Below are 11,253 nucleotides of genomic sequence, written 5' to 3'. Positions count from 1 at the left end.
ACTCCAATACAAGTGAATGTTGTTGCTTCTTGAGCACTTGAGTTAGAGTCCTGGGGCCCCATGTACAAAGGGTGCGTACGTTTTCTGGATTTGAGCGTACACCATGTTTCAGTAGGAAATCCATGCAATGCTTGGGGGCCACTGTTGAGTTTGAGTAGTTTAGTTGTCATCCAGGTTTTTATGGTGTGGAGGCAGTTGACCAGAGAATGAGGGGGAAGCCGGATGGATGGTGTGGTGCTGATAGAGCGGAGTACCATCAGTGTAACAGTGGAAATTAAGACCGTAATGACGAATGATCTGACCGAGTTGAAGCATGTAGATGGTGAAGAGTAGGGATAAGAATCAGAACTTATTGAGTTTTGTGTTATTTCCTATATTTGTTATTTCTTAATGTGTAAAGCAGTAACACAACAGACTAACAGATAATATTTGAACGTTTTATTTTAACAAAATATTCCAAGAGAACAAAGTCTTGCTGAAATGCCAATTAACATAGAGCGTCTTACCATCCAGCTGTACAGGTGACCCAAACAAACCCTCGACTTCACTGACGAATGTTCAAGAAAACATGTCAACATGTTCACTTTAAATACTGCAGCATTATGAATGTACACAGCTAGACAAAAGTGGTCCAGAGCAGGTGAGGAAAAGACCTGTTCAAAGCAGCAGAGTCTGTTCAATCACATAAAACACGCACACACTCATTCACACACACACTCACACACACCCACACACACTCGTATTCTCTGGATGAAATACCTGTGAACATCACACAGGTGCAGATATTGCATATTCTCAGAAATGGACACAAGCACAAGTAACACACACACAACCATAACGGTTCACCTTGAAGTATGAAAAACAACAAAAAGTCGAAACTAGATCTTCAGTCCAGCGCTTGGTTTTGGTGGAACAACAAAAAAAAAAATGAAACTTGTAAAAGTTAACACATATCAACTAAAAATGTCTTTACAGTATTTATTTTAGAGCATTCTTTGTTCAGTTTCAATTTGCCACATTTTTTAAACTACGTATCAGATCCCTCTAATGCGTGCCGCTATGCTCGAATTAAAGCTGAGCATCATACTGGTGCTGGATCCTGTTGGCGGTGGATCCTCTTCTTTCTTCATAAGACGATCCAGGTGCAGCGGTCACTGTCGGCCAACACTTGCAGGGACGAGCCTGGAGGTGAGAGGAAGAATGAGATCTAACAGACCTGGACATAATGAAATCTAGCAGACATCACTACACTTAACATTTACACCTGTACATTTCCTGTTATGTCATGTCAAACTGTCTTCTGTCACTGGGACACTAAACCAGCAGAGAGCTGTTATGACTGTTATTCTTTAAACTGTGCAACAACAGTCCAATCATATGCTGTAATGAAATCCTGTGCAACGCAATAACAAGGCTTCAGGATGGAGCAATCATTACTGCTATCAGGAACAACACTGTTTTTAATGTTAAGACAAGTCTAATTATTAATTTCAATGTTGGTGCATGACATTACATTTTTTTAAGAGCAGAGCAGCTTGGGACTAGACATAGAAATCAAGAGCTGTTTGGTCTGGTCGGATTAATCCACTTATTGAAATGTTTCATCTCTGTCTTCCACTGGACTTCCATCAGATCCGTGTCCGTCTCGGATCCACTGCGGTCCAGCTCCGTACTCTCTTGTCCGTCATCACCCCACCGGTTCGTTTTCAGAACGCAGCGCGGAGCAGGACCGCCGGACAGATTGAGTCATGTGACCGAGGTTTCACCGCAGCAATTATTGCATTTATTGATATCCTCCTCCTCTCCTCATCCATGTTGTCTTTCTGGTCCTCTGAAAACCTCTGACCTGTTGACTCTAGTCCTGGCTCCGCTCATCATGACGGTTTGTTGTTGTAGTTAAGTGAAATCCGATCTGGTGATAACACAGAGTGTTTTATTCTGAAAATGAACCGGATGTTTTCATTTTGTTTTGGTGCCTGACTTCCTGTCCCGCTCCATCTGCTCTGTTGAGATTGATGCGTCGTGCTCCGGCATCCGGCAAAAATAGAAGTCTTGTGTATCTGATCTGGAGGACTCCGACCTGCCGGATCAGAGACGCAGCCGGAACGCAACGAAGCGGATCCAGTGGAAGTTAACAGATTGACTAGAATAGAAACCTATCAGATCTGGTGCCGTGACGGAGCGAAGACGGAACGGACACGGATTTGGTGGAATTTGGCCATTACCCTTCGAATCCAATTCACAAACACCTGGACAAATTTTGTGGCAGAGATCAGGACCCTGAAGGAGAAAATAACCCACCTTTGTGAAGAGCTTCGTTGGTCATGCGATTAATGTAGCGGGAGCTGCACTCAGGAACCAACCACTTCATCACGGTGTTCACACATGACTTCCTGTAAGAGCTCCAAACACTTCCACTGAGAGGAGGGAGAAAATATTTACAATCCGGTTTTCACTGGGACCGAAAGTTAGTGAGCGAGCAGCAGTGGTAGATCAATTTGGGCACAATGTTAAGAGAGAGTGAGAGAGTGTCAGTAAAGTTCCTCACCTGGTTTGACCCTTGACCTCTGTTAGGTCACCAACACCCACGGTGCGACACACTCCAGTGTTCAGGTCCCAGCTGACCTGCAGGTTGGAGTGGTAGGTGTTTGGCCTGGAAAGAAAAACAAAGAGGAGCAGACTGAGTGTGGACTGACTCAGGGAAGATTTAGGGATTAAGATTGTTTTGGGTTATATCAGGACAAGCACCTGCAGTGCTCCTCGTCTGAGTTGGAGAAGGCCAGTAACAGCAGACCGATGTTAATCATCACAGTGTTGGTTTCAGGACACACCTGAGGCACAAAAAAACACATGAGGTTTAACTCCAACGTGGAATTTGTCATGTCAATCTAGATTTGACTTCAGCTAAGAGACAGAATGAATGGATGGATGGATGGATGGATGGATGGATGGATGGATGGATGGATGGATGGAAGGATGGGTGGGTGGATGGATGGGGGGGTGGGTGGATGAATGGATGGATGGATGGAGCAGAAACAGCTTAAGAACTGCAGGTTAGTTAACTGTATTTTAAGCAGCTTTCTCTCGTCTTCTGACCACTCAAAGCTCTTTCCCCCACATGTTGTGTTAACTGACTCACAAACACATTCATGCAGTGATGGCAGAAAATGCTATAAGTAGAGCTGGGGGATATTGAAAAAGATGTTATCACAATAACATTTTTCATATCAGTCGATATCGATAATTTTCACAATAAATATATAATCATTCTTTCATATCATTTTAAAGTCAGATGATTTTTCTCCTGAGTGAAAGTTAAAGAAACCAGAAGGTTTGTTAGCTTGTATCTGGATTTAGTAGTCTAGTAAAAAGTCAAAATATCTTAACTAATGAAGTTTAGTGTCCTTTCCTGTCGAGCACATTTTCACTCTGACTTGAGCTGGTAGGTTTTGTGTTTTCTCCGTTGTCGCTGTTGCTCGTTTCAGCCGTGTTTACATTCTGCTCTGAACGTCTTTAAGCCCGCCTACCTCTCACCCTGCGACATGATTGGCTGTTCAATGCCGACTTCTTCTTCTATTTAATGTTGGGTGGGAACTAGCGTTTAAGACACTAATTGCAGGTTTAAATATATCAACGTTTTATTGTACATTTATTATATTTATATTGAGAAAAATAATATCAGGCTGCACGGTGGTGCAGTGGGTAGCGCTGTTGCCTCACAGCTAGAAGGTTCCTGGTTCAAATCCCCGGCCGGGCGGGTGCCTTTCTGTGTGGAGTTTGCATGTTCTCCCCGTGCATGCGTGGGTTCTCTCCGGGTACTCCGGCTTCCTCCCACAGTCCAAAAACATGCTCAGGTTGATTGATCACTCTAAATTGCCCGTAGGTGTGAGTGTGTGCATGAATGGTTGTCTGTCTCTCTGTGTTAGCCCTGTGATAGGTTGGCGACCTGTCCAGGGTGTACCCTGCCTTCCGCCCGAAGACAGCTGGGATAGGCTCCAGCCCCCCGTGACCCCTAACGGGATAAGCGGTCAAGATAATGGATGGATGGATGGAAAATAATATCAGGATAATTATTGTTATTGTTTTATTGCCCAGCCCTAGTTTTAAGTGACCAACAGTATGAACTAATCTCATTTAATATGCATTCATAAACTATAAACCAGGGGTTCCCAAAGTGTGGGTTCGGACCCCTTGAGGGGTCTCGAAACACAAATAAGGGGTCATGAGAAGTCTTCCAGAATGTTTCTTTTTTTTTTATTCTCTAAAATTAACACATTTGACCCATTATAGTAATATATCAACAAAAATAGTTGCTAACCTTGAAAATAGAAAATGTAATGAGTTCTCTGCCTTTCTTTTATTCAGATGACTCCTAAGTTTAGAGTTAGTGAACAGTTAATTATCAAAAGCATCAGTAGCAGCAGGTTAATTCATAAAGGCACACGAAACATAGACACATGCTCATATAGGTAGGGCCATTTTCTGCAGACCAGCTAAATGAAGACACATTAAATCACTTTGAGAGACAGTGGGGGTCACAAGACTTTGGCACCAATATTTTGGGGGTCGCAGGCTGAAAAGTTTGAGAACCCCTGCTATAGACAAAGTAACTTGCAAGCAATCTGCAGCCGAGTGTCTTTGCAAAGGACATGTGGACATACAGACTGCAGACGCAAGGTCAGACAGCAAACCCTCCACCACTGAATCACAGCCGCCTCAGGTCTGATTAAGACTTAGAACTTAAAAGAGAGGTGACTGTACAGTACTGTGTGTTGGTGAGCATGTGCACACTGACCTCCAATATCACAACATCATAATCACTGAAGGAGCAGAACTGAGGGGCCCACGCGGCATCGCTCCTGATCACCTCGTTGATGAGATACTCAAAGTCTAGGGTCAACTGCTCCACACACACGCTCTGCAGGAGAGAACACACAGGTTTCAACAAACACAACATTTTAAAAGAATGGCAAGTAAACACACAAAGTGTCACTATAGTTGAGATGGAGCGATTAATATCTGTTCAACCAGGCTGATGAAGCGCTCTGAGATAAATACCTCCAGCATATTTGTACCTGTTGATTCTAATATTTCTATGCGAGGCAGAACAACTTAAATATCCGTATTAATTACAAGTCAGGGATTTACAAACACAAAAACACATACCTGTCCGTTGTGAGACTCAGTCATCAGCTGAAGGTTTCGTCCTTTCAAGTCAGTGACTGTGAAGGGTAGCTGAACTTTATCGTCTTCATAACCTGCAGAACAAAAGAGAAACATGCTCAGTCACTTCAGTCGGACCTGACGAGGGTACCTTAATCTGTCCCTCTTCTCTGTCCTCCTCTTCCTCTCACCTCCTGTACTCTGCTCAGCTGCCCCTGGCTGTTGTAGATGGTAGTGCAGCTGTGAATAGTTGACATAACCGGGCTCACTGGGGCTGGGTTCACTGGGTCCAGCCTCTTGGGACGAGGACGGGGTCGGTGGGGATGAGGGTGATGAAGAGGAGGAGGCAGGAGACATCACGTGTTCTGTAGGCAGGCTCCTATCAGATGTTGGTGCTTCTGGTAAACTAGTCCTTCTCTCTGCCTCCCTGCTCTCTTTACAGCTCTCTTTACAGTCTTCCTCCTCTCTCCTCCTCTGGTGAACATTTACACTTTCATCTCCTGGCATCTGTACAGCATCTTTTTCACAACCATCAGACGTTTTCCTTTCTGGCTGGCCTTCATTTTCTTTCCCTCCCCCTCCTCCTCCTCCTCCTCCTCCCTGAGCCCGCCGGAAGAGGTCAGCAGCAAACTCCCGCGCTCGCACAGCTGCCTGTGACTGGCTTGGAGATGAAAGAACTGGAGCAGGTCTGCTAGGTGGGGGTCGGCTTTCGGGAGATCCTTGAGGTAGTGAAGAAGAAGAAGAAGAAGAAGAAGAAGAAGAAGAGGAAGAAGAAGAAGCAGAAGAAGAAGCAAACGAAGAAGCAGAAGAAGAAGAAGAAGTAGAAGAAGATGAAGAAGAAGAAGAGACCGAGGAGGTGGAGGAAACAGATGTGCAGGCTTGATTTGACGGAGCTGTCTTCTTTGAGTAGAGGATCTGCGATGACTGACCCTGTTTACCTGCAAGAGACATAGAAAGAGAAATAACGAAGAGTTAAAACAAGGGTTGATAAAATCCCATGCGATGAAAAACTGAACCATGATGCAGTGTTAATTTTGGCGGCTATTTTAGATTTAGTCTTAGTCTTTAGATGAAAATGCCTGTTAGTTTTAGTCTCGTTTTAGTCAACTCAAAACATTTTAGTTTTAGTCACATTGATGTCTTTGATTTTTGATGAAACATCTTCACTCTTTAAATAATTCATGGAGTTGATCAGGTATTGGTAACAGGATTATACCAAGTGTTCAAATTGTCAACATTTCACTCCTTTAACACTTTTGCTTGTGTAATATCTTAAGTTAAATAATTCAGCCTGTCCCTGTTATTAAAAAGTCAAAAGAAAACATTCTTGATGTGCCCGCTGTGACTGTATTTTGATTCTCTTGATTCACAGGAAAATGCCTTGAAAGTACTGTATTGCACATTTACGATGGTCCTTGAATGCACCTCGCAGCAACAGAGGCACTGGACAGTCAGTTCAAATCACTCAGAAATGCATCTGCATCTTTGATGACAAGGAGTTGATCAACACTTCCAAAATGTGTCTAATGTTTCACCGAACTGGATTAAATCAAACTGTAGACGCAGAGCTTTTTATAGTGAGAGAGGCAAAAAAAAAGAAAATGATATCGGTGACAAAGGGACGATATATAGTGCTGATCCATATGGCAGATCTATTCATCTCAGTTCTATGCTTTTCTGTGTTTACAACAGCCATGTGCGTCTCCTATGCCATCAGCGCTGGCCGGTCTGTGCATTTTTGCCCGGTGGAGCATGATGGAGGATAACTAGAGGCTCTGCAGTTTAGCTGCATTTCACCTTCTTTTGCTAACAACTCCACCAGAAACTTGCAACATGTGCAGCGCTGATGTTTCGACGGATGGTGGTCGCGCTGAAAATTATAATGGAAACCCAAAGGAGGAAGTTTACGTGAGCTGTAGCCGACTGCAAAGAAGGAAGAAACCTAATGGATTCAAAGTGTGAAAAAACAGACAGGATTTTGGATTTAATTGCTCCGGATCCTTGAAATGAAGGGATTCCAGCCTCTGGTTTAGCACTTGGAACCCAGGTACAGTTCACCATCAAGTCAGAAAAGCCTGAAGTTGCAAAAACTTGATTCTATCCTCACATTAGAGATTATTAAATCAATACCAGGATCGGATCGGCTAGTATCGGTATCGGCAGATACCAAAGCTCAGGTATCGATATTGGTATCGGTACCTAAAAAGTAGGATCGGTGCACCCCTAATGGAGGTGGGGAGAGCTGGTTCATAAAGCACACCTGCTGCAGGTAGTGACGAAGCTAACACTGAGCCCCTCAGATAATAACTCAGCCTGTCACAGGAAGTCATCACTTTTATCTTTAAAGATTAGACGCACAGCGGGGGAAACATGGACGGTCTGCCACTAAAGTTTTCGTCTCGTCATCGTCTCATCAAAACATATTTTCTTCAGAGTTTTTATTATCAGTGATGCACTTTAGCTCGTCATAGTCTCGTTTTCGTCATGAAAAAATGAGTCATTGACGAACATTTATCGTCATAATTTTGTTGACCAAATTAACACTGCCGTGATGGCAGACTGATGAGGATAAAAACAAGAGTCGTGATCTCAAGGACATTTCCTACAATACTCAGAGGAGGGTGCGCAGTAAATAATGATTTGAGACAAAGTCTTGAGTGCTGGAATGAGAGACCGACTGGTACTGTATAAAGCCCCACGTTGATATTGCCATTGGTGTATGCATTACCTGGGCAGAGTGAGATGCCACAGGCGACCAGGGAGTAGCTCGTGTTCAACAGGATGACCTGATCCTTCTTTAGCTGGAACGCTGGCTGGAAAGTCGGAAATGGATACACCACCTGGTACCTGCTATTGAGCACATAGCCATGCTCCAGACACTCGCCACTTCCTTCAGAGGGAAAGAATAAAGTCATTAAGGAAGAGACAGGCGAAGGGAATTTGAAAAACAAAGGACAGCAGCTTAGTTTGTGTGTGTGTGTGTGTGTGTGTGTGTGTGTGTGTGTGTGTGTGTGTGTGTGTGTGTGTTTACCTGTGCGTATGGTAGTGGCTGAAGGAACAGGGCAGCAGCGAGAACAAGGTTTAGGAGGAGGCATGGAGGCGATGGTGATGTAGATGTCTCTGTTGTTCTCATCACTCATCATTAGGTTCATCAGAACGGAGCTTGAACTGCGAGTGCTGGAAGGAGGAACCACACATGCAGTCATTAGTACCCACACACTGCATCAACACAATTTGAGTTTCTAAGAATCAGCCTAGTACGCTTGATGGACTTACTTGAAGCCAAAGATGACTATTTTTGAGTGGTCATTTGGCCACTCACACACAGTCAGGTACAGATCACTGTAGATCTCCTCTCCAGCAAACAGACGCACATGATGCACCTGAGAGGAAAAGCAGATATAAGACAAAAGCAAGGCATCGGCTCTTACAGCTGATTTATACGTTTCCATCTCTCCAGTAATAATAATCAGCTCTACCATCACTTGTGAGTCTGCTTGATTAAATGCTTTGGGGTTCACCTGTTTGAGTCGACTGTGCAAGTTGAACTCCCACCAGTAGAGATGGTAGGTATAGAAGGAGAAGTCATCATCCTCTCCACAGTCACTGGTGTAGGACAGCACGTAGCGGCCACATTTGGTGAAGCCCAGAAAGATATGTCTGGAACCAAAGAAGTGGGTCATATTACACTCAGTAAATCCTCACTCAGGATGTGACTTTTATAAGCTTATTTTATAAGATATAACAGATCTATTGTAAATAATGTTGAATAGTCATTGTCATTAAGAAATAGGTGCTTCAATAATTGGCTAAATCTATATCGTCACAGGAGCTTTAGGAGTAGGCTTCAAACTTTCCTTTTTGATAAAGCTTATAGTTAGAGCTGGATCAGACTTAGACCAGCTCTTAGTTATGCTGCTATATGCTTAGACTGCCAGGGGAACTGGTGCACTGACACACTGGGATCCTATCTCACCCTCTTCCCCCAACCCCCTTCATCACTTACTTTAAGTCTCCCTGTCCCATTAAAGTTACTAACCATGGACCTTTCTGGAGTCCCTGAGCTCCATTGTCTCTAGGTTCCTCTGAGCTGCCATGGACGTCCTCCTGCTGTGGACGTTCCAGACTCCAGCTGATACGGACGTGCTGGACTCCAGCGGCAACAGCTACTACTACTTGTCTCATCACTATCACCGCTCCCTCTATCTCTTCATCTCCCTCTATCCCTCTCTCCAACACGGTCTCAGCAGATGGCTGTCTAACATGAGTCTGGTTCTGCTCGAGGTTTCTGCCTGTTAAAGGAAGTTTTTCCTTGCCGCTGTAACTAGCTAAATATTGCGAGGTGCAATGCTCATGGTGGATTAAGGTGGGGTCAGACTGAGTCTTATCCTGTCTTGGTGTTGGGTCTCTGTTCATAATTTGACATAGAGTGGTCTAGACCTGCTCTGTTTGTAAAAGTGTCTTGAGATAACGTTTGTTGTGATTTGGCGCTATACAAATAAAGATTGATTGAAGGTTAAAATGTTGGAATATTATCTAGACAGAGCATCAACAGTCTGGTTACACTCCCCAAAGACCCAACCTGTTCTAAGACGTTCATCAAAGTGTTGCTTAATGTTGCTTAATGACAACAACCCCATTTCATAAAGTTGTAGACACTGACCCTGCTCTCAGGAACTCCTCACTGACGATGTTCTTCAGTGGGACACACACTCGTGGGGGCAGCTTCCTGAACAGGCGCTGGGAGAACTGTCCTGACAGCTGCAGAGCAGACGAGAGAACAAACAAACATGAACTCAAATACATGATGTGTCTGGGGGGAGTGTGTGCATGAGATAATGCACTTGTATTGAAGACACAACTTCAATAGAGATAACCTATTCAATGCACTACAGGGTGTTACACCTGGATATTTAAAAGAGTGTGAGTGCAAACATACCATAGAGGTGCATAAATTAAAATGGTCAATGATTAACGTTGTATGTGTCTGAGTGGTGTGGTTGTAAAATAGTTGCAGGTTCCTGCTGAGTTCTATCTGAAGCGAACACTGACTGATACAATAAAACTGTTACCGTTGGCTCTATTAGCCGGCATGCTATCACTGTTCATGTACCTTCAGATGTCTGTGAGTCTGTTTAAAATCAGGCAATGAGAGATAGATACAGAGAAAGTATGAAGGAGTTCATGTTTTCTGATCTATAACGCTAGTAAATAAACTCCCTGTCTGACACTAAATGTTGGTTAGCATCAAGCTAGCTAGCTACTAGCCACAGGAGCTACTGAAAACAAGGAGGCTTTTAATGAAGAAGTGAAGCTGTATCTCCGAGTCAATCTCTTCGTGTTTTATTTTAAGCATAGGTCGGGTTCACGCCTACCTTCCCACGCATGAGAAGCTTCACGACATGGTCTTTGTGTTTTCTTTGAGCTTTCTGTTTGCTGTCGTCCTTTTCGGATTTCGAGCTAGGCGCCATCACCCACCGAACTGTTGTTCTCGGTGAGAGTCAGGAGCGCTGTGATTGGTCCACAGAGCGCACGACACTGCCGTCAGGAGCGCTCTGATTGGTCCAGAGAGCGCAGAGGACTGCCGTCAGAAGCGCTCTGATTGGTCTGCAGAGCGTAGAGGAATGTCATCACTCGCAGACTAGCGCGTCCATCAGTCCCGAAACAAAGGTAGGGCGCTCCCGCTAACTGAGATCCTGCAGGTAAAGGGGTCCAAGTTCTTCTTGTATCATCTACATCTTCATTCCCTAATAAAAAGTTAGCAGGTAAATGTTTTATATGATAAAGAATATGGAAAATGGAATTTACTTATTGTGCAGTTCACCCCCACTCCCAAACACATACCAGCAGTGGCAATAATAATACTAATAATACTAATAATACTACTACTAGTACTACTACTACTACTACTACTAATACTACTACTAATACTACTACTACTAATAATAATAATAATAATAATAATAATAATAATAATAATAATAATAATGCCCCATGCTAATAAACATAATACTTTATACGTTAAAGGTACATGGGAAAGGGAATCGGGGATTGAGATTTCTGAGGAGGCGTGGGGCAGTATCTGGGCCT

General features: G+C 43.7%; 1 protein-coding gene across 1 annotated transcript; it reads right to left on the bottom strand.

The window, feature by feature from the left end:
* Positions 1-423: 423 nt before the first annotated feature.
* On the bottom strand, positions 424-10,696 carry dcaf15 (DDB1 and CUL4 associated factor 15). The gene is made up of 13 exons (XM_034687942.1): positions 10,539-10,696; positions 9,827-9,924; positions 8,685-8,823; positions 8,440-8,546; positions 8,195-8,340; positions 7,892-8,053; positions 5,355-6,101; positions 5,167-5,258; positions 4,796-4,918; positions 2,749-2,831; positions 2,549-2,653; positions 2,302-2,417; positions 424-1,182 (listed from the first exon to the last, which is right to left on the bottom strand). Exons 1-13 carry the CDS (start codon positions 10,632-10,634, stop codon positions 1,127-1,129), a joined length of 2,070 nt encoding a protein of 689 aa, XP_034543833.1. The 5' UTR covers positions 10,635-10,696; the 3' UTR covers positions 424-1,126.
* Positions 10,697-11,253: the final 557 nt, after the last annotated feature.

The sequence above is a fragment of the Notolabrus celidotus genome, chromosome 7 (assembly GCF_009762535.1).
Source record: "Notolabrus celidotus isolate fNotCel1 chromosome 7, fNotCel1.pri, whole genome shotgun sequence".
NCBI classification, from domain to species: domain Eukaryota; kingdom Metazoa; phylum Chordata; class Actinopteri; order Labriformes; family Labridae; genus Notolabrus; species Notolabrus celidotus.
Note: the sequence above shows the minus strand (reverse complement) of the source record. Positions and strands in the feature narration are given on the sequence as shown.

Bases quoted from the DNA above. Each gene is read 5' to 3' on its own strand.
- dcaf15 (XM_034687942.1), bottom strand. From the start codon at position 10,634: ATGGCGCCTAGCTCGAAATCCGAAAAGGACGACAGCAAACAGAAAGCT. The intron at 8,341-8,439 runs GTAAGTCCATCA...TCCTCCTTCCAG, and splicing joins ATAGTCATCTTTGGCTTCAA to CACTCGCAGTTCAAGCTCCG. The intron at 4,919-5,166 runs GTATGTGTTTTT...TCTCTCCTGCAG, and splicing joins CTGAGTCTCACAACGGACAG to AGCGTGTGTGTGGAGCAGTT.